Below are 26,548 nucleotides of genomic sequence, written 5' to 3'. Positions count from 1 at the left end.
CCTTGTTTTCGGAGACGCTGCCAGCGTACCGCGAGCTCCTCGAGACGGCCCAAGGCGGCGACTACACGGTCGTCGACGTGAGCTACTGGTGCGGCGTCCTTCGGCGGTGGTATGCTACGTCCACGAGTCTCACACTGGACGAAGCACGTCTGTGCTGCAAGCTCGTGCTCGAGTGCCACGTGGAGCCTCGTCTCTTCCCGAAAAACCCGGTCGCCACCGACCCGTTCTTGCAGCTGGTCGTGTACTTGGATGACCGGCTCGCGCATCTCACGGCCGCCGACGCGGACGTGGTCGAGATCCTCCGTTTCTTGGCGCGTGGACTGGGCAACGAAATTAAACCGTCGGGGCCATCGTCGCCACCGCCGATGAACCGGGTGCTCCGGCAACTGCTCAAATGGACGCCACCGTGCGTCTGGTACAAGTGGCTTCGAACCCCACTGGCCGCCATTCGCCTTTTGCTGTTACAAACCTTTGAGACGATGATGCTCACGCTCCCACTTCGGTATGATACCAACAAGACTTGTCTAACGACATGTGGGCTTATATATGATGTAGGTATGCCGACGCCGTGCTCTTGTCGGCGAGCTTGCAAGACCAGTCGCTGTCTGTACCGGACGCCGAGGTGCTCGTGGACCTCTGCCTCGGTCGTCTCGATGCCAACTGCAGTCGGTCGATGCCAACGCCACGCTTCGCCTGCGTTCCAGTCGTCTTGCTCAAGCTCCTCCCGACGTCCTCGCCTTCGGTCCAGCTCTACGTGTTGCACGCAGTCGCCAAGGCGCTGCACGGTGCCGATATGCTCCTGGAAACGATTCGATCCTACCCTGAGTGGCTCGCCGTGCTTGCCGCCACCGACTCGGACGCGCTGCCGTCACCGCCGACGTCGTCGCGTATGGACCCGGATATGCTCAACGACTATTGCATGGTGCTGGTCGATGACGCGGCGTCCGTGTCTGCGCGGATCGACATGGTGCGCGCGATTGCGTCGTCCAAGGACAAGGTCGGCGCCGACCACCTGCTCACGGCCTTGGCCTCGCCACGCACCCCGATGCCGGTGCAAGATGCCATCGTCCACGCCGTGCTGGCCGAGTTGCCGTCGCACGTGTCGGTGGTCGCGACGCGTCTGCGACTTCGCATTGTCCAGACCGTGCTGCTCTACGCGGCGCGCCACGTTCGCCACGGCTGGATGCATGTGCTCGAGGCGCTCTTTTACCTCCCGTCGCCGTCGCACCAACTGCAAGTGCTGCTGGCCATCGTCCAAGAGTCGGTTGTGATGCCGTACAATGCGTGGGAAAACCTCAGCCAAGTAGCGTCGATCGCCACGGTGTGGACACGCCGCCTGCTGCTGCCGAACGACCAGCTCCAACCGCTCGGCAAAGCAACGATGCAGCTCTGGGCGCTCGTCGCGCCGCATTTGAACCAAGTGCCGTGGCGGGATGCGGCCGCGCTGCTGCATCTCGAGACACCCGAGACGCCCGGCGAGGCGCTCGTGCACCGCCTCTTTGCGCCACTCGCGATCGCACAAGCATTGGCGATCGAAGCTGTGTTTACGTACGCGACTCGTCAGGTCGACGGCGTCGACGTCTCGGTGCTGCAGCGGACGACTGACGTCATCTTGCACCCGCCGCTGCCCGACGACGACGACAAGACGACGCTCGAGAGTCTCCGCCGCGCGCGGTCACTGAGTATCGACATGGCGTGGAGTGCTCGCTTGCAGTGGCGTCTCCTTCGTGGGCTTGTCGAGTGGCTGGAGACGGCGCCGTCGCCGCCGCTGTTGAAGTGGCTGCACACGCTGGCGCGTGACCCGGGGTACATTGCAACGACGCCGCTCCTCGAACGCCTCCAGTCGGTCGAGTTGCCAATGCCATGTGACCTCGCATCGGCCATGACGGCGCTCGACACGTCGGTCGACACAAATCAGCACGTGACTGCGTTTAACGCACTTTGGGACACCCACGTGGCGTCGTCGTCGGTGTTTAACGCGGTATTGCTCGTGCAAGACGCCGACGTTCGCGCGAGCTTGCAGCAAGGCCACCTCGATGACGTGGCGGCTGTGTACGAGACGCTTTGGAGTGATGACGACGCGGTGCTTTTGTACCCGATCGCGGATGTTCTCGACCGCCTACGTGCCGATGTGACGGCGACGACGGAAGCGTTTCTCCAATCGAGTTTGTGTCTGCGCCTTCTGCTACACCGCAAGCCGCTGCCGGCACCAACGACCCATCGACGCAAGCTGCGGCGCGCGGAGAATGGCCTGCGCATGCGTCTGTGCCTGAAACCAATGAATGCGACGTTGTTGCCACTGGAGGCAGACATGCGGGCGAGCGAGCCCCATCATGCATTGGACGCGAGTTGGCGGAGCGACGGCGCGTCGTTTGAGGAGCTCACGGACATGCTCGCCGACGCCAACGTCCGCGCCGTGCTACGAACGGCCACGTCGAGTACGATTGAAGACGCCGACGACGCCGACGACGTGAGTGGGTATGAAGGTCCGTCGTGGGAGTCGCCGCCGCCGAGTGCCGAGCCGGCACGGCCCACAACGACGACACCGCGGAGTGCATTTAGCGCCCGCGTTGAACAGCTCTCCGAGTCGGTCGAGCTTCTCCAGGACCAGCTGACTGAAAAGGTCCAGGGCGCGAAAGCGGCCCTCGACATGCAGGTCGACCACTTGCGGCTCGTCAAGGACACGCTGTCGGAAGAAGCGCGGTCCGTGCTGGCGACCGTGGTCCCCAAGAGCCGTCACGACGGTACCCGCAGCAGCAACTTGCACCGGCGCCGGTCGTCACTCGATGCGCACATGAAGCTCTTCAAGGCGCAAGACTTTGTCTGCAAGGCGCAGTGGATCTGCGACGCCCACATTGTCGCCGGCGACCTCCGCGTGACGGACAGAGAGCTCTTGTTTGTCGCGACCGCTATTGTGGACGAGCATGGCGGCGCCGAGATGCTGGGCGCCGAGAGCAGTCGTCTCGGGCGCAAGGTGCACCGCCTCTTGCTTGACGACATCAAGCACGTGTACGGCCGGCGCTACCTTCTCCAAGTCACGGCGCTTGAAATTTTCGTGCTCTCGAGCCGGAAGAACTATCTGTTTCATGTGTGCCCTCCGACGTCGGTCCACGACCTTCATCGCGCCATGATGACCAAGCGACCGGCGCAGCTCTTTCGCGACCCAGAGTGGCGACGGCTCCGCCACCCGTCGCACATGTTCAAGACGTCGGCGCAGACCAGTGCGTGGGTCAACCACGAGATTTCGACGTTCGAGTACCTCATGTGGCTCAACACGCTCGCGGGACGGACGTACAATGACGTGACGCAGTACCCCGTGTTTCCGTGGGTCCTCGCCGACTATACGTCGCGCACGCTCGACTTGAGCCGGCGGGAGACGTTTCGCGATCTCTCGAAACCTCTTGGCGCGCTCAACCCGAGCCGCCTCAGCTTTTACCTCGAGCGCTACAACGCCTTTGACGACCCGGACATTCCCAAGTTTATGTATGTACATAGATAGCTATTGTCATGGATAGGGACGAGACGGATGATGGAACAACACGCGTAGGTATGGGTCGCACTACTCGCACGTTGGCGCTGTGCTCTACTACCTCTTGCGCCTCGAGCCGTTCACAACGCTGGCCAAACGCGTACAAGGCGGGCGTCTCGATCACGCCGACCGGCTCTTCCACTCGATTGCCGAGACGTGGGCCAACTGCCTCAGCGACACGTCGGACCTCAAGGAGCTCACGCCCGAGTGGTTTTACCAGCCCGCGTTTCTACGCAACGCGAATGGCGTCGACCTCGGGACGTGCCAGAACGGGACCGTGCTCGGCGACGTCGTCTTGCCGCCATATGCGTCGTCGGCCGACGATTTCGTCTTTCAACACATGCTGGTACGGTGCTAAGATTGCATGCACGTGGTAGCGATGCTGGAGTAGGCACTCGAGAGCGAGTACGTCTCGGCGCATCTGCACGAGTGGATCGACTTGGTGTTTGGTGCCAAGCAGCGGGGCCCGCAGCGGTCGCAGCACACAATGTGTTTTTCTACTTGACGTACGAAGGCAGCGTCGACATTGACTCGATCGACGACCCGGTCTTGCAGGCGTCGATGCGCGCGCAAATCGCGCACTTTGGCCAGACGCCGACGCAGCTGCTCAAGGAGCCGCACCCGCGCCGCAACCTCGTCCCGGATGCGTCCCTCGCCGTCGTCTCGCCCGTGCTCTTGCCCCATATGGCCCCGATTACCGTGCTGGAAGCTCTCCAGTCGACGCTCTTTTGTCTTGACGCGGCTGGGTTTGCGTCCGTCCAGCAGCTTCGGTCGCCGTTCCAAGGTCCGGCACAGCCAACGTCGGCATCGCCCGCGCGCACCTTGTCGCCACTTTCCCTCAGCCGCACCAACAGCTCGGCTTGTGACGCCAGCGTCGTCGAGGTCCTGGAACGCAAGCCGCGGCGGCTCTTGGCGGCCGACGCGTGGCTGTCACCTATCTGGACGGCGGTCTTGGAGGCTGGCAACTTCGTTGTCTCGGGCGGCCACCTCGATGGGTCGGTGCGCGTGTACACGGCCAACGACGGCAGCTTCCACAGTGCGATTCTCCACCACGCCGAGCGCGTCACGTGCATAGCACGGGCGCCGCGTCGCTACCTCGTGTGTGGCAGCGCCGACGGCACGCTGAGTGTCTGGACGCTGGCGTCGGCGAGTGCGTCTCCCTCGGTGCTGCTCGACTTTTCGCTGAGTATGTTTCGGTCGACGACCAAGCGCGCCGTGGTCGAGCCCGACTGGAGTCCGTCGGCCGTCTTGTTGGGCCACCGGACACCGATCGTTGCCGTCGTCGTCTGCGACGATTTGGACGTTGCCGTGAGCTGCAGTGACATTTGCCTCGTGCATCGATTGAGCTCTGGTACGGTGGTGCGGCAACTGCCACTGCCAGCATGCATGACACGCGTGCGCACCGTCGGCATCTCGCGCCTCGGGATCGTTGTCGTTGCCGGTAGCAGCAACGACGACGCCCACCACTGCTTGAGTACGTTTGGCGCCGACGGCACCATGCTCGCGCAGGTGACGCCGGCGTATGCGACGACGCGGCTGGTCCTCCTCGAGCGCACGGGGCATGTCATTGTGAGCGGCCCTCTTGGTGCGTCCGTCTTGGCGGTGCACACGCTGGCCGTCGTCCAAGCTCTCACGACTGTCGGCGTTGCCAGCGTCGCCGTCTCGGTCGACGAAAAGTACGTTGTGCTGGGCCTTGATGTCATGCCGGTGCAGCTCCTCACGGCCAACCTCGTGCTCGCTTGAGGAGGTACGATGCATGATTACACAGCAAACTATATAAAATGATGCTGCAAGATGCGATTCAAGGTTTTGTTGAATCTTTCGTTCTATCAACAATGTATGGAACCCAATAGCAAGGACATTATTGTCGCCGTTTTTCTGCCAAGTCCTCGGCGATGTGATGTGGCTACACGGAGCGCATCGAGTTGCGGCGGTCGCGGCGCAGATGAAACTTTTGCAGCGCGACGTCGGCCTAGACACGATCCATTATGTACATTGGACAAGTCATTCTGTACATTGCAAAGAGGGTCTTCACTGCGTTCTTGACGTCGTCCATGTCGTGTGCGACGGACGTCGTCGTCGTTGGCGCAAGGCACTTGGCCATCCCTTGGGGAAACCACGCGACGTCGTGCTTGAGAAGCAACGCCTTGACGTACGCCTCGGGGCCAGTGCACTCGGTCGCGTCCAGCGATTCGACGTGCACCATAAAGTAGAGGTACGACCACCTACATATACGGTCTACAAAAAGAAGACAATAAGACAATCTACATGTTGTGGTCGTCGGCAATGTGCTTCTCGAAGCCGTTGTTGAGACCGCTGGATGCGAGGTAGTGCGCGTTGAAGACGTCGCGTCCGAGGCCGCAGATGAAGCAGACGTTGCGCCGCACATCGTCCTTGCGCGCGGCTTGCGTGCGCAGATCGCCAAACGTGTCGATCGTGATGCCAAACACCATGTTGAGTAAAACGACTTTAAGCGCGAAAAACGTCACGTCAAACACAAAGCGCCACCAGTATTGGTCTCGATTGAAAAAGTTGGGCGGGTGCTGCAGTGCGTTGGACATGAAGCTGCCAATGCCGCCGTCGCCCGCGAGCCCGCGGTGCAGCACGGTAACAAAGCAGTCGAGCAAGGTCGCGCAGTATGGAATCGCGCGGTCGACGTCGGTGAGGTTGGCAGGCCCAAAGAAGAAGAGACCCATGGCGTAAAAGTAGCAAATGCACAAGCAGAGGAGCGCCGTGAGGCCGAGGAGCCGCGCCGGCGTCGTCACGGCCAGCACCACGTTTTGCAGCGACGGGTTCATAATGACGAGGTCCAACAAGTGGTAAAAGTAAAAAACCGGGTGGTAAAACGTCGCGAGCACGGCCGTGCAGAGGTACACAAGGTAAAACGCCGTGAGCTTCTCAACGAGCACATCGTACGCGAAGGTGAAGAGAAGGCCGAGGAGCGACCCGCTCGTCTCGAGGTACGTCCGTGTACTGCGCACGACGGGGAAGAAGAGCACCGTATCTACACAAAAGAGACAATTTAATCCACGTATCAATCTTTCAAGAAAGCAAAATGCAGTTTTTGTCGCAACGTACAGAGGGTCCAGGCTGGAAAGGTCGGGAACGTGTGCTCGATCGCAAACTGGCACACGTACAAGAGCACAATAAATTTGGCGAACGGAAGGTACGCGCTGTAGATCGCACAAAGCGTCTGCGTCCAGCGCTGGACGCGCTGCTCCGCCATCGCTTTGAGCACGTCGAGCTCGGAGCTGTCGGCAATGGTGTCGGAGAAGGCTTTTCGCTGCTTGTACTCTTCTAGCGCGCGCTTGCGCATCGCGTTGCGCCGGCGTCGGAAGACGAGCGGAATGCTGATGACGAGCATAAAGACAACGACGGCGGTCGAGAGGAAGATTTGCAACAAGCCGCAGAGGAACATGGGTGTTTCGAGCTTGCTGCTCGGGATGTAGACATAGTCGCTAAGCTCTTGTTCTTGGTGCTCGATCGAGACGAGCTACACGTGCTCGTAAAGTCTCCAAAGAAGGGCTGAAAGGACGTACGATAATGAGGTTCATGAAGATCGCGAGGAGGAAACTCAACGTCTTGAAGAGCGGAATGTACGGGCGCAGCGCGTTGTAGACACAGAATTGACTGAGGGCTTCGACGTGCGCCATTTCTTCGTTCATACTCGGGAGTGCCCGCATGAATTGCTTGAGGCGGTCGTTCGAGTCGTAGCGCATGGACTGAAGCAGCGCGCGCTTCTTGGCACTAAGAAACTGCAGCATGCGGCAGTGCGACGGCAACGGAAAGAAGACGAGTTCGATGCGCCCGCGCCAGTAGACTTCGACCGCGCAGTGCATTTCCGTGAAGAACGCGTACGTTTTGCGGTACAAAATCGCGTCCTCGTACGCGGCCGCCGCGGCTTGAAACTCGATCGGGCTCGTAAAGTTGGCGCGCTTGGGCGCACTCGTCGCGCGGTCCGGCGGCGGCACGAGTCGATCTGCATGAAAGACGCCTTTGGCGAGCGTGAGGAGGTTGACGCCCTCTTCTAAAAACCGCTCGTCCCACGTGGTGTCGTCCACGTGCAAGTCCTTCTCGGCGTGAAATTGGGTGTACAGCGCCTACACCAAGGTCGTCTCGATCGCTCACATTGTCGATAGCTGTACGATGAGACGGGCTTTCAGCAGCGGCAGCGCGAGGATGCTGCGAAGTCGGTCTTGCACGTCGTCGTTGGACCGGCCTTCGAGGAGACTCACCATGGCCTTGACCGCAAGCGCCTTGAGTTTCTTGATGTCGTCGGGGCGCGGCGCGTCGACGCGGTCTGTCGAGACTGCGATTTCGGCGCGGAGCACCTTTCCGAATGCATCCACCATGGACGATGTCGTGAGAAACTCTTGGTTGGCGCTGCATGGGCCTTGCATGCACTCGATCAGAAACTTCCAGCAATGCGAGAGCGTCAAGCAGTCGGCCGCCGTCATGTCGCGGACTTGGACATCGTCCTTGACAAGCAAACGCAGATACGTCGTGACCACATGGAGGATGTTGACACTATTGGCATGGCCCAAGGCGACGCGCTGGTCGAGCAAGAGCAGTTGTGTCGGAAGAAAGTGCCCCGCGACCAACGCCTAGGCAAATCTTATCAATCTATCAAGTCGACAACACAAAACCGTCAAAAACTGCAGCAGCAAGTCGGCATCCACGAGATCGGTGTCGTGCAGCGCGTTATTGTACGCTTCGGGCAGCAAGATGGCCGAGCCGGCTTGTATACTGGAGCGACGTCGCTTGCTTTTCATGGGCGCAAGACCTTCGATGCGAATCTTGGACGTGCGTCGACGCTCTTTGAGCGCGTCGATATTGGCACCCAAAATCGTCTCGACCGTCGCAAAGAACCTAGGCCATCGATGAGCATTGTCCATTCGCGTTGACGACGTACTGCTCGTCGCCAGACTTGAAGCTCTCGTAAAACGAGCGCTGGACTGCGATGTTACCTCCACGGACGAGCTCCAAGCCCAAGAGAAGAGCTTGTGTCATCGTGGACGGCGACTGGTTGCCCGAGAGCAGCGTCAGCACAAGCTGCGGCGCGCCGCATCTACATGCCATGGCCGTCTCGTCATTGTGCATTCGATGGTTGACGTACGCGGCGAGAAAGCTCTGTGTGTGGCTGCACCGGTCGTTGGCCTCTTCGATTTCAGAGAGCAGCATTCGCTTTTTAACGGCCTCGTCAAGGCGGCAGCGCGCGACGAGGCAGTGGAGCACGTGCAGCACGAGCTCGGCCGACGCTAGCATCATCATATCACATCAACGCCTCATGCCAGCAGCTCATTACGTACGCGACGCGGGCTGCGCTCTCAGAAAGGCCATGACGCGCGTGTAGAAGAGACGCGTGGTCATGTTGGAGCTGTGTTGGTTGCTTCCGATCTTGCGCTCAATCTCAGCCCAGAGGACGACGAGGCGGTTGGCTTCCGCAGCCGTGACCGCCGCGACTTCGTCCGACTCGAAAATATCCAACTGGAACGCGTGAAAGCTCAATTGGCCCGTCGCGTCGTCGTCACGATGCTCGCTCGTCACGGCTACGTGGGACGCGCGGCGTGGCTTGTCTTGGCGGTGGACGCCGGTGTGCAGTGCGCGGCTACAGGCGTCAAGCGCCTACAAGGCGACATCTACCGACGGCTTGAAAGAAGTGAGCAACGCACCAGCGTCTGTTGCGATGTCATGGTGACGTTGGTGCGTACATGCTCCAGCGCGTGGGCGAGGGTCTCGTGCACATGGGCGTCCGAGTCTTCCGCTTGGCGGGCCAGCATGTGCTGGGTACAAAAGACCGTGATAAATCCGAGGAGCCCGTCAAACACATAAGTCTCGAGCAGCTTGGCGAATTGGGTCTCGCGGGGCGTCGAGAGGAACCGGCGGCCGGCGCTCGAGCCATAGTCGACGAGCAAGGACGCGCTCTGAAGGAGGACGTTGCGAACCGCGGTGGCGGTGCTGCCCAAGTGCAGATCGACGTCGCCGTGGAGGTAGACATTGGTGAAGAAGCGCAGCATGACGAGCTTGAAGCCGAGTGGCATTTTCGCATCGAGGAGGACGCTGAGACACCAATTCAACGGGTACCTCTTCTGGTAGTGCAGCGCGACGCCTCGGTTCTTGCCCGCGGCCAGTCCCGCGAGCACAATGAGCACCTACCTTGATGTGACGTCCGAGGCCCACCACGCGAACTTGTACCTTTTGCAAGTACGCGCCACGCAGGTCTTTGGGCGATTGCAGCCGCGTGCGCCACGCAAGGTAATCGAGCGACTGAACAATCGCGTCCGAGCCGACGTCATCGTCGGGAGTGACACTGGCCGCAGCGTCGGGTAAAATGTGTTGAAATTGCGCGTGGTGGAGGACGTTGTGGACTGCGGTCTGATGCTTCTTTAAAGGCACGTCATCGGGAGCCATGAATGTCAGGAAGAAGTCAAAGATGGTGCTAATCGTCGCAAACGCCTTGGGCCCGCTCACAGCGTCGTCCAGCTTGGCCGCGTGCGTCTCGATGAGCCGGCCCATGGTCCAGATCGCCTCGGCGGGCAGGCGGTGCGAGAGGTGCGCATTCTCGAAAAAGACGGCGAGGACCACGTCGCCGACACCGTCCACCGTGTCTAGTAGCAGTATACCGTAAATAAACATGTGAGTTGACGCAAGACAACTACCGAGGAGGCGCCAGAGGACCTTTAGGTTCTCAAACAAAAGTCGCTGCCCCAGCGGATTTTTGGTCGATAGGAGCACGAGGAGCTTGCATGCCTCTGCTTGCACCTGGCGCTGCGCGTCTTGGACCGACGTGTCTGCAACCATTTGTGCCGCCAAGAGCGTTAAAGCCACCTTGTGGACGTCCAGAAGAAGCAAAATGGCTTGGCCTGTCGCATTGGGCGTGTACCGCACGGCGACGGGGCCGTCCGAGAGGAGACCCCAGAATGTGGACGCACGCTTGCTCGAGCGCTCCATGAGCAGTCGGTGCTTGTCACACGCGTAGGTCTGCAGTTGCTGCAGTTGCTCCAGAAGCAGTTGCGCGACAGCGAGGACGCCGGATGCCGCTGCCGTGCGCACGTCGGCGCAGAGACGGGCGTCCGGGAAGAGGTGTGCGAGGTGCCGTAGAGTCGGGAGGAGCTCGCGGACGTCGTCGAGGACTTGTGTCGGCGGCAGCGCGAGGGTCCGTGTCGCCGGTGCTTCGTTCGACTCGAGCACCAAGCACTGCAGCACGGCTTCAAATACGCGCGCTTTCCTCGAGTTGGTCTCAATGTGCAAGGTCAGCGCGGCCTGGACAAGTTCCGGATCTTCGTACATGAGCAAGTCCATGCAAATGTAGTTGAGCGAGAGGTGCGAGACCACAATCAGATCTAAATGTGGTGTCTTGTCGAGGATAGCCGCCAATTGCCGCCGCAAGCGCCGACGTCGCTGGGCGCGCGACTGCGCGAGCAACCGCGACTTTGGATGCGCATACTTGGCTTTGAAAAAGGACAGTAAATGGACGCACTCGACGTGGCGCCAGAGCCGCGTCATGGTCGAGAGGAGGTCGCAGATCTGCGTCTTGACTTTGGTCATCGCATCGTGTAGCGCGCTTCGCACATAGCGCGAGCTACCGTCGAGCGTGTTGCGGCCGTCGAGGAGGCACAAGAGCACATGCGCGAGAGTCTTTTGGAGCGTGTAATCCCCGTAAAACCCGCATAGGAGGAGGTCGTGCACAATCGCTAGAATGGCCGACGCAAACGCGTTTTGGGCCAGCGTCGCATCGACGACGCGGACCGTCGCGACGGCACTCAGTGCAGCATGGAGCACCGCTTGCAAGAGCTGAAATTTGATCGCATACGGGTACGAGCGCATGTCGTCGGCCGGGTACAAGACGTTGGCAGGGTGCGTCGGCGGTAGTTCAAAGTGGGGCAGTGGCTACGCATCCTTTAGCGTTCGGCGGTAGTACGAAGACGATGCGAGTACCACGGGCCCGGTGGCGCGAGACGAAAGGGCAGGGATCGACTCGATCGTGTGCACTTTGGTGGCAAAGATCATGTGGTCGTGTGGAAAGCACATGACGTAGCAGTGGTGCATAATGACGGTAAACGCCATCCGCACGGTATTCGGGAGCTTCTCGTTCGCGATGGCGGCCACCAGCATCGTGTAGCTTAGCTGCGGCTTGAGCACCTACAACCCGTCTTGATACCTTAATAGTTGAAAACTCAAAAAAATAAAGGTACAACGCAGCAGAGTACAGAGGCGTACCTTGACTGCATGGAGGTTGCTGCCGCGAAGCAGCTCGACGAAGAGAAGCAGCTGAGGTAATAGTACTGCGCCAGATCGTGAAGTAAGTCGAACTGCGCTTTCGCGTTCTTATCCTTGCGATGCGTTGCCAGCGTCGCTGCCCACGTTTGCCCAGGAAAGACGAGGTGGTAAACGCTGTCCGGGTCAAGCGTCCAAACGACCGCTTCGAGCTCGACCCATTCGTCGCCAGACGACAGATGTCGTGCTATGTCAAGGGAATATACTGTGAGAGCGCCATATCAGCGTCGTCGTACGAGGTGGTGGTGGCTGCAGATCGACGTCGGCGCCCATGGTTGTCGAGGCTGGATCGACACCTTCTGCGTTGCTGGCATTATCGCTCAGTTGGATGCTTGTGCGTTGACTGGGGGTTACCGTCACCACATTCCCATTGGCCGCCGGCGTCATTGTCGCCTCGGTCGAGATCGACTCTTCTGCAATCGGAGCAATCGGGCGGTCGGCGACAAACGAGTCAGCACTGGCCTCCGAGTTGATAGACGAACTGTGACTCAGTGACGCAAGAAGGAGTCGTCCCAGCGACAGCCCTTTTCGTACGGGTGTCGCAGTCGGTGCCTCGCTCGCATGTGCGGCGTGCAATGAGACGTCTGTGAGTTGCGCTTGGTACGCTGCCAAGTCCAGCGGCTTCTCGACCCCCACCATCGGCGTGAGTCCGAGCTCCGTCGACGTGAGAAAGAGACTAGCGTCGCCAGCGCGCCACTCGGTATACGCCTTCCAGCTAATGGCAATGTTGGAAAACCCATCGCGGAGGATGTCGGCGCCCAGCGGTCGTGGGGTCGGGGTCATGGACGCCAGCGCCGGTGGCAAGGCGTCCGTCATGGTTTTGCTAGAGACGCATCAAAGACAGCTATGGTTTCATGCACAGCGTACATGGCTGGCGGCACCGATCGGCGATGCGTGCTGCACTCGCACGTCTCGATCAAGAGCCGATCGCGCACCGAGCTCGACGCTGCAAACAACACGTCAACGACCAGCTACGCAACCGATGAGCTCCTGATGGATGGCGAGACTATCGCACCTCTTGATTGGCCGGGACGCTTTTGCCGTCGCAGGCGCAGATAATCGCCAAAAAGTGAAGAATGCCCGCGGCCTTGACGCCTTGGGCTTCAATGCGCTTGCAGCAGGCCGCAACGACGCTGGCGTCGACGGTCGCCAACAACGTTGGGTCGTTGAGAAACAGTGTACCATACACGGTTTTGGACCCGGTCTCGGACCCAATGTAGCCGAGCGTCTCTCGAGCATACACGGTGCTGGAGGCAGTCGCATCGTTGTAGTAGCGTTGCGCGGTGCGCGTGGCCACATAGTTCTTATTGTGTGCATTGTCGGTCAAAAGGCACACGAGCACCCGGTTGACGAGCCGATGGACGCGGTGCAGCGCGCGAAACGACCCGTCCCGCGCAAGGGTCGCCATGTCGCGCGCAATCGGTTCAATACGAAGAACGCAGCGCTGCATTTCGTACAGGACGTCCAAGACCTTGGCTTCCCGCGCTTGCTTTTGGCGGTGACCAATCGAGGAAAAGTGCAGCATCGCGTTGAGCGCAGCCAGCGCGTCAGCGACCAGAGACCGCGGCATCGGGGCGCCTCGAGAGATGGCCGATGCGATGAGCCCGCGGTACGCCTGAAGGAAGGCGACCGCGCTGATTATAAACTTGGCTTCTGCGAGCTCGCTTGCGGATACTGGAAGCAGCCGAAAGCCGTCCTATGCGCACGATAGGGTTGGGGTTATAGATGTGTGGCATGTATTACTTCGTCCGAGTGCTGGCGCGTCGCATGAAGCTGCTCGCTGGCCTGTAAATGCTGCGACGAACGTCCGTCTCGGTTGCTCTTGATACGGCTTGGATGGTGCAGTCGATAGCCGCGGCCCGACACCTAACGATTTATGAGATGACTAAAGGTCGTGACGAATGGATGTCAACCTGGATAAAACAGATGTCGCGTGTTGACTGCTCGTTCATCGTACACGGAAGAATCTCAAAGGGCGGTGATTCTCTCACGGAGACCGTGCCGTCCTCCAAAACAGTGAGATAGCGCCCTACACGCCGATTGTTTTGATCGATCTCGAGTAGAGCATAGTAGCAGTACCTGAAAGCAGGTGCCGGAACTGAACGGGCTCGGTGACGTCGTGGAGCACACCGCCTCGCAGACGGTCTTGCCGTTCGAGGACAAAGAGGGCTTTCAACGACATGTTTTCAGAGGCACTCACGGACGTGCTGGCGGCCAACGGGCGTAAGTACGGTGCTTTTACCATGTGACGATTCGCCGATACGGTCACGAAGGCGTTGGCGTCAATGTGGTGGAGGCGGTAGACCTTGCCAGCCTACAAGATATCAGATCTGCAATTCAAATCGAAGACTGTCAAACCTCCCATGCCGCATGCGACTTCAGATGCGGCGACGCGTACAGCACCAAGCGTAGCATCGTCTCTTGCGTATGGAGGTTGATCTCGTGGCGACCGAGTCGATCCATGTTGATTGGATGCAAGCTCATGTGCAGAAACGACGCGGGCGATTTGGTGCGGGCAATACAGACCTACGACACTCTCTCTTTCGTGCCATTGTAGCAAGCGTTGGGCGTACCGCGTCGTTATAGCCGACAGTGTCGCCAATCGACTTGGTCTTGAAGCATGGCACCAACGTAAAGTGGCATTTGGAAGACCCGTGGGCCACCAGAGAGAGCCTCATGCACACCTTGTCCATCTCGGCGACGGTCTTGGAGATGGTCGAGATGAATTTGCCAGACTGGACGTGCTGCAGCTGGAGTGGTTGGCCAAAGTGCACAAGCTGGCCGCGGGTAGTGGACTCTCGGAGCTTGGCGGCGTTGGCGAACGCTTCTACGGCGGCTTGCTGTTCGAGGGGCTCTAGTATCTCAGCTCCTTCGCCGACGGTACTCGGTGCCTTTGCAAGTCGTTTCTGGGCTTCGTATTGAAGCGGCGGCGTGATGCGGAAGAGGCACCCGTCCATCTTTCCTCCTGCCACGTCGCTAATGCAGCCAAGGCGCTCGTCCACAAAGCCATCCGAATGCACGTGCCCGCGATCGTCAATCTTGATGACGACGATGTCGCCTTCATAGACCGCACCTGGTAGACGTTTGCGGCCGGCCATGCTGGGTTTTTAAAGTGGCTCGAACGGTCGCGGGCAGTGGCGCGTTGGATCGTAAACCTCGAACAATTGATATTTTGAAGAAAGGCCAACCCGTGTGCTCGCGTTAACGCCTGCATACATGACGCTATATCCTCTAAAATGCAAAACCTCTGCGTATGTATATTGCACTTGAAGATACTCATATTTAAACAAAGAGGTTTTCTGCGAAACCGACTCCTAAACGCGCCAGTCGTCAAGTTGACAGGATGCTCCGGAAGCGCGAGCCGCGGGTCCTGTACGAAGGTGACATTGTGTACCTCCATTTCCAAGGCGACGGCTACGCGCACTCGGATGGCTTTGTGGACGAGCGTCTCGGCTGTCTCCGTGCCGACCAATCGCACGCTGCCACGTTTGAAGGGTGTCTCTTTCGCGTCGTGCCCAAGCTGACGTACGAAGCCGCCAAAGCGCTGCACAAGATCAAGGACGAGGCGCTCGATAAGGTTGAGATCTTGAAGCAGCAGGCGGCCGCCGAGGCTGAGGCCAACGCCGCCGCGATCCGCCACCTCGAAAGCGACGGCCAAGGCGTCGTGTACGGCCAGATCATCCAGCTGCAGCACGTGCTTTCGGGCAAATTCCTGACGTCCAAAGCCAAGACGCTCGCCGATGTCGACAAGACGAGCATGAAGGTCACGCTGCAGGCCGATGGGTCCACGAAAGCCCACTTTACGCTTCTGCCACGGTACAAGACGCGGTCAATTGGCAGCAACGTCATCTTTCACGACTCGGTACATCCTGTTTTTCTTATTTTCTCTTGCGTTGATGGCAATACTCATGTAAATGTGGGTAGGTGTGCTTGGCCCGCGCCAAGTACACGAGTCACGTGTTGCATCTGAGCGCAGCGCCGTACCCGCGCGACGCGCTCGGCCGAAAAGAGATCAATATGAACTACAAAGAGTCGATCTTGCAGCTGCAAAAGTACACCGAGTGCACCCCGCCATCGTCGCGCAGTCTTCAGGTACGAGCATCGACGAGGTACTTATGAACGCTCCATCTTGAGCCTAGATTGGCAAGCTCTACCGACTTTTCCACCTCGAAGGACAGGCGTATGTGACGTTGTCGGCCAACCCCCATGCCACGAAAGCGCCGTACCTTCGTCAAATCGTGCCCGACTCGAACTATACCGCGCCATCGAACTTGACGCGCAAGTCGCTCTTCGTGCTCGAGCGCCTCGACCCGAAAGAAGGTGGCGTCGTTGCCGATTTTGACGACGTGTACCGGTTCCGCCACCTCGCCACAGGTAGTAGTGCCGTCTACATTGACCATCTCATTGTGTCCTAGGGCAATATCTCGCACTCTCTGAGGACTGCCGTCACCACGAAGTGCCTCTGGTCGGTGCGAGCGCCGACGAAGGCCGCGCCAACTTTGCTTGCGTCCGACATTTGGGAGTCTCGGCTCGGCCAACAGCACGCAACTCACCTTTCGCATCGAGGTGCGTGCGGTAGTCGGTACGGGTTGAAAATGGTGTGTTTCTAGACACCGCACCTCAGCGAGGGCGGGCCCCATCGGCTGCACAACCCGAACCGCGCCAAAGCCAACCACGCACTCAAGCACAAGGCGAGCTACCATTTCGTCGCGTCCACGCGGCTCCTCGACGAAGTACGCATTACTCTTGAAACGGCATGGGTGTTGATAGTGATGCACAAAGGACTGTTTTCGGCTCGTCGAAGCGTCGGCCACCGAGACGTACGAGGCGTACTACCTCTCGAGCGTCGTGCAGCACTTACGTCGGTACCGCGACGATGTGCAGCTGGCGCTTCAGAAGCGTGCACCAGTGACGCACATGTATTTGAGCAACACGCTGATTGCGCTCCGGAGCTTGATGACGTTTTTGCAAGACGGGGGCAGTGCCGAGGACGCGGACGGCCGCCCGATTTTCCATCGGCAAGAGCAAGTGCGGGAGGCCAAGGTCCTCGACACCCTCTACGAAATGCTTCGCGTTGTCAAGACCAACCGCATTGCGAGCCACGACCTCGCGACGGACCCGATGCTGAAAGTCGTCCTCCGCGTGCACCGACTCGTCAACAAAGTGCTCGTCTCTGCGCTGCATGGGAACTTGGTCAACAAAACTACGTGGCGACGCGGTCGGCGACCGCTTACTACTACGGCGCCTTCGACGACAGTGAGGCGACGCCGGCCACGTACATGGGCGAGACGCTCGGCCACATTGGGTCCGAGACCGGCTCCAAGTCGGTGTACCGATGTCTCTTTCTCAACAACAAGCAGCTCCTCGAGCACTCGGTGGATCTCTCGCTCGTCACGTCGAGTTGTCGCAACATTCAAGCCAAAGGGGTCAAGGCCTTTGGGATATTGCATTTTTTGTCGACCATTTGCGCGTGCGACAATGTGAATCTACCTCAAAACCAAGAGGTACATTTTGCCTCTTGTCTATTCCAGTGCATTTAGATGTCCGTGTAGCTGATTGTGCGCGCGCTCTACAGTCTCACGCTGCAGCCCGAGTTGCAAACGACACGCTACAGCATTCTGATTGAAGCGGCCGCGTGCCCCAACCCCGTCCGGCCCGTCTCGCCTGCCGTGTACGATCTCTATACTCTGTTGTTGAATATCAACGTGATATGTGGCGTAGAAAGGACTTTGTCGTGAGCGCACCGAGCGGCGCGAGTAGCTTCGCGCACAACGGACACCCCGTCGGCTACGAAATGCTCAGCAAAGGCTACGTCAACATCGTTGTGAGCTGGAAGGCCGCGCTGAACTGGGACTTAAACGCGAGCAGTGGGCTCTTCTTCACGCCCGCCGAGCTCCACTTGACGCCGGTCGTCGACGCCGCCGTGAGCAACGACCTCGCGCAGTACGACCAGCTCGTGAACGCCAGTCATCGCGAATGGATTCTCCTCGAGCACGTGGTGTGGACGCTCCAGCCCGACGACATGTTCCCACTCCTTTTCAACGGAAAAGTGTGGGCGACCGAGTGGGCTGAGATCCAAAAGGACCACGAGCGACTCGAAGGCTTCGAGCGCCTCAGAACGCTGGCCAACTACTACAACCTGCAGCTCATGTTATTCGCGGAGCTCTTGCGTGGCCACTGCGCGACGTCCCTCGAGGTCTGTTTTTGTGTTTGATTTTTGTTTGATTTTACATTTTTGCTTATTTTCATCTATCGACTATCTAGATCTTATCGGCGCAGTTCAGCTACAACATGCTGCTCAGCGCCGTGGCCAACCCGGGCTTGCCGCACACGATCCGCACATCGTTCAGCACGATGCTGCATCTGTGTTGGCTGCGCCGGTTCCCACACGAGCCGCTGCTGCTGCCCCGCTTTGTCTATGGCTTTGATGACATTCCCAAGCTCGACCGTCAAGCGTCGCTGGTACCGTTTTCTTGTATCGATACATCAATATATCAACGCAATTAGCTCCTCGCGCACTTTGAGCTGCAACCCGGCCATCCCGCGCTGGCATCAGACGACGCCTTCATTGCGTATCCGTACGCAGACAAGTTTGCCTTCGTGCAAGGTTCGATACAAAAGTGTCTTGATCCGCGTGGACAATACAACGTAGGTGTCGTGCATGAGTCCATGATGCTCATGGCCAAAGACAAGCTCGTGCTGAGCTTGGTCGACGCCAACGTGTTTTTGAGTGCGCAGCTCGTCATCGTCGATTGGCTCGTTCGCTGCGGGTTTTACCCCGATATGGAGGCCATCGAGCGACTTTTGACGCCGCTGCTCCTGCTACTCGACGGGCGCAACACCGTCTACAGTCCGTCGGCGCTTGCCCTCGTCAACAGCTCGCAGGCAACGCTCGACGATACGATGCGCTACACCCGCAACAAGCTCAACGATGCATTGACCAAGTGCAAAATGCAAATCTGCGACATTTTGCAGACCATAAACGTGGTGTGGCGCAACTACGAAGTGCTCGCGCTGCTCTCGCACTTCAAGTACGTTGGGTTTCAAGATACGGCGACCGCCGCCGCCAACGACATCGAAGACGACGAGGACCTCGACACCTCGCCACGCCGCGTAAAAAAAAAGCCCGGAAAACGCCAGAAGGACGAGTCCACGCGGCTCCTCGCGCCACCCAAGAAGCACAATACGTTCTTGCAGCTCTTCGCGAAAGGCAGTCTTGACATGCGGTCGATTGCGAAGCTGCCATTGGCGACTATCTGCATGGACTTGATGATGTACGAAGACGACACGCTCGTCCATGCGGCGCTCGCCCTCATGCTACAGCTGCACACGCGCCAGGACCAAGTGCTCTCGTACCTTAAGCAATGCATCCTCGTGCGGCCGTCGGTGGCGACGGCGCGGATTGCATCCAGCACGATTTCAAGTGCTCAAGTGCTCAAGGAAATGGAGTACATGGGCCCGTTGCTGCGACATTACATGACGTCGTTCGCGTCACCGTCGCTCTGCGATCAAATGGTGGACGTCAACAAGGTGCCGCTGGGCTATGCGGGCGTCGCCCACCTCTTGATGGAGATTCTGCGCAAACTGCAAGAATTTTGCGTCGACAAGCTCAGCGGGTCCGAGGTGCGCGAGCCAAATCTAGAAAAGCAGACCATTTTGCTTCAGCTTCACACGCATCTGGACGTGATGCAGCTGCTTCGCATGCCGACGACGTTCATCGAGCCGCGCTACAAAGCCAATTTGCTGGCGGTGAAAGCCGAGTGCTGTCTCTTCTTCCAGCGGCTCATGGCCCGCAACCCGATGGGCCAGCGCCTCGTATTCCGTTTTTGCCCGAGTTGATTGCACGCTTTGGTACAACTTGTCTGACAAAATGAGGACACATTGTACAATGGGATGATAGAGGAGCTCCAAAACATTGGCGACGTACTCATTGCGATCTTCGTCGACAACCGCGACTTGTGCTCGAGCATTCCGGAAGAAGCGATCTGGACCACGACGAAGCTCCTCAACGACCTCGTCGCGCAGCTCGTCGCCGGCGCTGATGATGGGTTTCGCACCATTTGCACCATCTTGAATTTCTTTACGCACTACATGATCCCGGATCAAGTGCCCATGAAGTCCAACCAGGTACGTTTACCATCATGATCTTGCCAGTGGGCTCGACGGAACCAATCAGGTCCATCTCTTCTCGGTGCTGTCGCACCCACAGTTTGAGCACACGATTCTGCCGTTCGGACGCGGCATTGACTCGCACATGGAGGTTGGGTCCGTCGATCTCATGACGACCGACGGGTACCTCTCGCTGCTCGACCTTGTGCGCAACCCAAACGCCGGTGCGCAACTGATCTACTTTCAAAAGGTACATTTGTGACATTTTGAATGTTGAAACATGGAAACAAAACATACGGAAAACAATTGTGGTACCATTTGTAGTCGCTCGAGCTCCTCGCCTGCGTGTGCCGCGGCAAGACATACAAGACCGAAGTCGAGTGCCAGCAGCTGTACCCACTCAACTTTATTTTGACGCTGCTTCTGGACGACGAAATGCCGCTGCCGCTCAAAGTCGTCGCCGGCAAGTTCCTCGCCGAGGTGTTTTTGGACACGGACTTGGACGTGGACCCGAAAATCGGCGTCCTTCCCGCCATGTGGAGCGTCCTCTTGCACTGCTCGACGCAGATCGCATCCTACAACGCGTTCTTGTACAAGGACCACGCGCCATCCGGTGGTGACTCTTCAGTCACGTTCGACGAGCTCTCGCGCTACGTCTTTGAGGGAAATTTGAGCATCGTCACGGCCTTCTTTAGCTGCGTCTATAATCCCAAGGCCGACGATCTCGACGACAACACGGTGCACATTGTCCAAGCGCTCAAGTCGGACATTCGGTCGCTCAAGAAACGTGGCAAGCTTGACCCTGCCCAGCACGAGGTGGCGCACTGCCACATTTGCTTTTTTATTGATGAAAACTAGATTTGCGACTATTGTGCCATCGCGCTCGGCTTACCGATCGAGAAGAAGCCGGTGCTGCCGCCGCTGCGCTGCACGCCGGCCAATACGTCAATTCGACACCGCAATGCGATCGTGGGAACGCGCCCCAATGCGACGCTCGTCGAAACCGTCGCGACTGCGAGCTCGTTCGACCAGTTCAAGTGGTCGCTCCTCGAGGCATCCGACATTGCCACAAGCGTCCACGCCGAGCTTCAAGAGCTCGTCGACGCCATGGAAACCATCGAAGCGATGACCGACAAGTGTCGCCCGGACGCCGGCGCCGACCGCGCCAACACGATCACCAAGCAGCTCTTGGCATCGCGCATTATGAAGTTCATCGCTGACAACCCTACCTCGAGTATATATCATCGTCTTGCATCCATTGAAGTCTTCCCTCCGACCATAGGCTGTGTCATCCGTACGCTCGAGATGCTCATCCGGACGATTTCGTCCAAAGCGCTGTCCGAGGACGCCAAGCTGCGGCTCCAACGTGCCGAGATCGAAGAGGCCCAAGAAACGTACCAAAATACACAGACGTTTATGGCCACGTACGACATCTATTTTTTTATTTTCCACCATTTTTCATGCTTTTCTATACCTCTAGGTGCGGCGCGGCGCGGCTCGTCTTGACCTTGATTGCCAATGCGTACAACCCGGGCACGATGCTCAAAGCTATTGAATTCGGCATCAGCCTCGTCGGCGGTGGCAATGCAGCCGTGCAAGCCATGCTGTACGAGAGCATGCAGGCCAGTGACGAGCGGTATACATCGATCTATCAATGTGTCAACTATTCCATCTGGACGGTAGATTCTTTGTGCAAATCGACCGCATTCTGCAAGCTGCGATCGAAAAGGTCAAAGAGACACGGCGCACGATCAAGTACATAGCCGAGTCCCGCGTCGCCGTATCGACGCCGTCCGCAGACGACAGCTCCACCGAGTGCAGCAGGGCCACGGACAACGTCTTGGCGTTCACACACTCGGACGCCAACGTGGTCATCTCGGGCGACCTGCTTATCCACTTTCTTTCAGTATAGCAATGCATCGATATGAACTCGGCGTATCAACTGGATTCATTGTAGATGCTGGCCGAAGGCCACAACCTCCAAATGCAGCTCGTCATGCTCGACCAATCGCATGTTGGCAACCTCGTGAGCGTCAATTTGCTCCAAACGGTCACGTCGTACCTTGCGATCCTTGTCAAGGACGAAGCGCAGCTTCAGCACATGAGTGCGGACGACTGCCGGTCCCTTAACGCGTGCTGGCTTTTCTTGACCGAGTACATGCAAGGCCCATGCAGCGCGATCCAAGAGTACCTCACGGGCTCCGTCATGGTCGAGATCTTCCGCAAGACACTTAAAGCACACATCAATGTGCTGGATGCCTCCGACGACGCGAGCCGCGACCTTCCGACCGCCGACGCTGTCAAGAAGCTCAAATCCAACGCCGTCAAGACGATGGTGAGTCTCCTCGAAGGCCGCAGCGACGACCGAGTGGAGGCGCGTCTGCGAAGTACGTTGGAGCTCAAGGCCATCAAGAACCGACTCCTCGTACCTCCCAATCTTGCGCTGCATTTGCTAACGAGGAGGTCGATTGTAGGAGCTCTACGAGCAATACCATGCGGAGAAGGACCAGCACAAGGGGGAGATGGCGTGGCACCAAGAGTTTTTGGACGAAGGCGTCAACCTCTTTACGCTTGCCATGTGCGTCTTTCGGCCGTCGGGGGAGGTCAAGGCCGACGACGACACGCTCGTGCCCGAGTCGACCAAGACGTCCAAGGCGCCACGCCGCGGCGACTATGCCAGCGAGGCGGCGTTCAAGGCTGCCAAGGCCAACTGGCGGCACAAGTCGATGTATGCCAAGGCGTACAAGTTCTTTGACGACCTCCACTGCACGATCGAAGTGTGGTGGGGTACGGACGAGCCGCGCCTCGATACAGTGCATTTTCCACTGCATTCGCACTGCCGCATGTTCGCGTTCCTCGGTCATAAGAAGGAGCGTCTCCTCAACGACTTTGATTACAAGTCGAACGAACGCCTGAAGCAATTTGTGCAAGCTGCGCGTGGCCTCGACGAGGAGATGCAGCACATTGAGATGCTCAGTCGCTTCCTCTTGTACAACCTCATACGACCGTACATCCCACTCTTCAAGACGCTCAGTTTTATCCTGGCCATCTTTATGAACCTCATCATGGTGCGGATCGATTTTCTGTATCTTCCACTGTATTTTACTGCATTTTATGGGATTTGCCGTAGCTGGTCGCCCTCAAGCACAACGACGAGAGCACGGACCGCCACTTTGAGCCGAATGGGCTCCAGCAGCCGATGCAATACTTTGGCATGCTCCAGATCTTCCTCTCGACCGCCGTACTGGTAAAATCTGAAAAATCTCAAAATCTGGAAAATCGGGGAGACCGAGGATATCTCATCGCGGTGTGGTAGGTGTTTATGCTCGTGATTAGCGTCCCGCTGGTCTTTCGCGCGCGCCGCAATGCGCAGATCAAGAACTCGCTCGACTCGTACAACGCGAGCAAGAAGCAACGCAAGCTCGAGAGCCTCGAATTTGACCTCGCCGATCTGAAAGCAATCCACCTCCAGATCGACGAAGTCGGAAAGCATCTGAAGAGCGGTCTCGTCGGGCTCACGTCCACGGCCAAAGGCTTCGTCGAGTCCGTCGTCCAGATTTATCACTCGTACCTTCCGCTGCTGCGCATGATCCTACTCGTCTTCCTCCTGCAACTGACGCTGCTGCAAGCCTTTCCCGATTTTCCCACCGAAGTGCCCTGTACGAGACTGTCTTCTTTTTCATGGACAACTTGTCTCATGGGTATGTATAGTCATCGTTCTCTTCTTGCCGTTCGTGCGTGACACGCGCAACTACCTCGAAACGAGCTGCTCGTGGTTTGGTCTGGTCTACACGCTTGTCTATGACGTCATCTTTGACAAGCACACGGCGTTCTACACCGTGTACCTCGCCACCGCGTGCTGTGCCACCTTGTACCACCCGATCTTTTATGGCTACCACTTGCTGGATCTGGTCATCATGAGCCCGTCGCTCCAGAATGTGGTGCGCGCCGTGACCAAACCCGGGCGGGCGCTCGCGCTCACGTGTCTCCTCGGCCTCTTTGTGATTTACTTTACACGATGGTGCTCTTCTTCTTTACGCCGTCGGACGCGACCGACGAGATCGACCACGTTCCGTACTGCTCGACGATGATGGACTGCTTCCTCTTCTTCGTGCACCGGGGTCTCTTGAGCGGCGGTGGCATTGGCGACTACCTCACCAACGGTCTCAACCACCCGCCCAACTACTTTAACCGGAGCATGTACTGGGCGCGCGTCTTCTTCGACTTGAGCTTTTTTGTGCTCGTGATTGTGCTCCTCCTCAACATTGTGTTTGGTATAACGATCGACACGTTTGGCGAGCTTCGCACCGAAGCCAACGAGAAGGAGCGGCTCATGAAGAACCAATGCTTCATTTGCGGCCTCTCGCGCGATGTCTTTGACACTCATTACACCGAACAAGGCACCTCGGACGGCTTTGCCAAGCACATTGCGTCCGAGCACAACATGTACATCTTGTCTTCTCTTGGAAACGAGTGTATCAAAGTTGTACAGGTGGAACTACCTCTACTTTATCGTGCACCTGCGCGCCAAAGACCTCACCGACTGCACGGGGCCCGAGGCCTATGTCAAGACACTCCTCGAGAAGGACGACCACTCGTGGTTCCCTCAAGGCATGGCGCAGTGCCTCACGCGAGCCAACGTGGCGTCCACGGAGCGCGACCTGAGCGACATCAAGGGCCAGCTCAAGGCGCTGAGTGCGCAGGTACATTGTGATATCTTTGGTGCATGCGTGCTGTATGGCGAGCGTATAGATGGACCACATTGCGTCCGTGGCCACCGAATGTGCTTAGCAGTAGTATCAAACGATCAAGTGGCAATACATGCAAAGCGTTCATGTGTATCCAGCGAATCGGGTGTTGTCTAGTGTTGCGCGTCGCGGGCCGATTGGAGCTCTTCAATGTACGCTTGCATTGCATAAAACTGCTCGGCTTGCTGCGTGAGGATCTGGAGGAGCTCGGCTTTTTCCTTCTCGAGTCGCTCGGCCATCGCCTTGTACTGCGTCATGAGTTGGTAGACGCCCGCCGTCGACGCCGAGCAGTCGGATCGCACCGAGTTGGCTGGCGACAAGGGCACGTAGCGCGATGTCGACCGCGGCGGCGTTGGCAGCAACGCCGGGTGCAACGGCGACGACGCCACTGACAACTTGTCCATCGATGACTCGAGGTTCAGTCGAAGCTTGGGGCGCGGCCGCGGCACCGGCGCTGCCGTGGCAGGCAGCGAAAACGACGGGCTGTCCGCCGACGGCGCACCACGCACCGGCGTTCGAGGCGCCGATCGAAGCTCGGGTGTCCGCGGTGGCGCACTCATCGTTTTCGGCGGTGTGTACACCGGCGGCGCGACGTGGTGCCACGACGACGATCCGAGCGCCCGCGCTTCCGAGTCGGTCGCGGCCGGTGGGGCAAACGCAGCCGGCTGTGCGTGTGCCGTCGACAGATGCTTAGGCGAATGCCCCAGCGCTTGAGGCTGCGACACAACACTCGACGACGCTTGGCCATTCGACGAGTACATCGGCGTCGGCAAGTTGGTCGTCGGTCCAAGTTCGGGCGTACGGGGCGGGCCGTACGCAGGTTTCGCGGGCGAGTACGTCCCTTGCTTCCCACCGGGCAGCGTGCTGGATGTCGGCCGATGCTCCGGCGTCCGAGGTTGCGCAAACGATGCCGTTGTCGGTGGCGTGTACGCCGGTGGCGCCGCGTGCTGCATCGGCGACGAGCCACTTGCAAGTGCGTGCGGCGACGCTGCGGAGAACGACGGATAGTGCGCCGCGGCCTCTCGCGATGGCGGGTTGTTTGAGAAGAGCGAAGTGGTCGACGACACTGGCGCGGGCTCGTGCACGGGTTGCATCTCTTGTGCCGATGGCTTTGTCACAAACAACGCTTCGTCGCGCCGAGGCGACGCTGTGCCAAAGAGCGATGCTGCCTCCAACGGGCGCGGCGACGGGGACCTGGCCACAAACTGCGACACGGGCGACGGGGACTTGGCCGCGGCAGAAAACTGCGACACGGGCGACGACGGGCCAAAGAGACTGGACGCGTCACTGAAGAGCGACGATGCCTCTTGCGGTCGAGGCGACGCGACATGCGGCGCTGGTGGCGGCGTCACGGATCGCTGCAGCGGTGACGCCTGCGACTTGAACACGGGCGAGGCGACCGGTTTGGTCACCAGAGCGGGCGTCGCGGCTGGAGACGGCGGAGCTACGGGCAAGCCCCATGCGGACGACGTGTCGTCATCACCAAACAAAGACGCGGCTTCTTGCGGTTGCGGCGACATCGGCTTTGGTGGCGATGGCTCGCTGTGTGCTTGAGCGAGAACGTTGGGCGCTGAGAATGCACTCGTCGGCGCATGGCCAAAGAGCGAGGCGGCTCCGTGCGCAGGCGACGACACTGCGTTGGCTTCGGGCGACGGCTGGTGCGGGACGTGCGACGAGCGGAACAGATCACTCGAATCGTCGCTACCAAAGAGAGATGCTGCCTCTTGCGGTCGCGGCGACTGCGAAGCATGTGCTGTATACTGCGGTGTTGAAGCATGTTGGAACGATGGCTGCTGGGCCGATGGCTGCTGGACCGATGGCTGCTGGGCCGATGGCTGCTGGACCGATTGCTGCTGGACCGATGGCTGGTGTAAGCTGGATGGTG

At 58.8% G+C, this 26,548-nt stretch overlaps 5 protein-coding genes across 5 annotated transcripts; 3 read left to right on the top strand and 2 right to left on the bottom strand.

The window, feature by feature from the left end:
* Window positions 1–793: 793 nt before the first annotated feature.
* On the top strand, window positions 794–2,273 carry SPRG_21164 (hypothetical protein; the record flags this gene model as incomplete). The annotated part of the gene is made up of 2 exons (XM_012351340.1): window positions 794–2,169; window positions 2,231–2,273. The coding sequence occupies 2 exons, from the start codon at window positions 794–796 to the stop codon at window positions 2,271–2,273; spliced, it is 1,419 nt and encodes a 472-aa protein (XP_012206730.1).
* Window positions 2,274–2,794: 521 nt separating this feature from the next.
* On the top strand, window positions 2,795–5,272 carry SPRG_21162 (hypothetical protein; the record flags this gene model as incomplete). The annotated part of the gene is made up of 4 exons (XM_012351339.1): window positions 2,795–3,483; window positions 3,548–3,875; window positions 3,921–4,018; window positions 4,048–5,272. 4 exons carry the CDS (start codon window positions 2,795–2,797, stop codon window positions 5,270–5,272), a joined length of 2,340 nt encoding a protein of 779 aa, XP_012206729.1.
* Window positions 5,273–5,435: 163 nt separating this feature from the next.
* SPRG_12592 (hypothetical protein) lies at window positions 5,436–14,904 on the bottom strand (the record flags this gene model as incomplete). Its single annotated transcript, XM_012351335.1, has 24 exons — window positions 5,436–5,501; window positions 5,565–5,754; window positions 5,798–6,533; window positions 6,608–7,022; window positions 7,069–7,629; window positions 7,675–8,133; window positions 8,176–8,398; window positions 8,442–8,597; window positions 8,646–8,787; window positions 8,839–9,154; window positions 9,202–9,681; window positions 9,725–10,137; window positions 10,189–11,419; window positions 11,468–11,671; window positions 11,740–11,993; window positions 12,043–12,629; window positions 12,674–12,777; window positions 12,822–13,502; window positions 13,550–13,672; window positions 13,720–13,835; window positions 13,886–14,120; window positions 14,165–14,332; window positions 14,380–14,633; window positions 14,691–14,904. 24 exons carry the CDS (start codon window positions 14,902–14,904, stop codon window positions 5,436–5,438), a joined length of 8,328 nt encoding a protein of 2,775 aa, XP_012206725.1.
* A 245-nt stretch (window positions 14,905–15,149) lies between these two features.
* Window positions 15,150–24,706, top strand: SPRG_22304 (hypothetical protein; the record flags this gene model as incomplete). The annotated part of the gene is made up of 27 exons (XM_012351343.1): window positions 15,150–15,668; window positions 15,731–15,898; window positions 15,946–16,180; window positions 16,222–16,313; window positions 16,417–16,539; window positions 16,589–17,013; window positions 17,064–17,310; window positions 17,359–17,477; window positions 17,528–18,002; window positions 18,071–18,268; window positions 18,314–18,413; window positions 18,459–19,621; window positions 19,709–19,933; window positions 19,983–20,165; window positions 20,240–20,731; window positions 20,774–21,149; window positions 21,198–21,339; window positions 21,396–21,551; window positions 21,599–21,821; window positions 21,873–22,340; window positions 22,390–22,983; window positions 23,046–23,156; window positions 23,232–23,574; window positions 23,627–23,916; window positions 23,976–24,361; window positions 24,408–24,618; window positions 24,668–24,706. The coding sequence occupies 27 exons, from the start codon at window positions 15,150–15,152 to the stop codon at window positions 24,704–24,706; spliced, it is 8,103 nt and encodes a 2,700-aa protein (XP_012206733.1).
* A 23-nt stretch (window positions 24,707–24,729) lies between these two features.
* SPRG_12589 (hypothetical protein) lies at window positions 24,730–26,501 on the bottom strand. Its single transcript, XM_012351334.1, has one exon. It carries the CDS (start codon window positions 26,181–26,183, stop codon window positions 24,777–24,779), a length of 1,407 nt encoding a protein of 468 aa, XP_012206724.1. The 5' UTR covers window positions 26,184–26,501; the 3' UTR covers window positions 24,730–24,776.
* Between the last annotated feature and the right edge of the window lie 47 nt (window positions 26,502–26,548).

The sequence above is a fragment of the Saprolegnia parasitica genome (assembly GCF_000151545.1).
Source record: "Saprolegnia parasitica CBS 223.65 unplaced genomic scaffold supercont2.78, whole genome shotgun sequence".
NCBI lineage: Eukaryota > Oomycota > Saprolegniomycetes > Saprolegniales > Saprolegniaceae > Saprolegnia > Saprolegnia parasitica.
This window is presented reverse-complemented; position numbering and strand designations above follow the sequence as displayed.

Bases quoted from the DNA above. Each gene is read 5' to 3' on its own strand.
- SPRG_12589 (XM_012351334.1), bottom strand. From the start codon at position 26,183: ATGTCGCCGCAACCGCAAGAAGCCGCGTCTTTGTTTGGTGATGACGAC.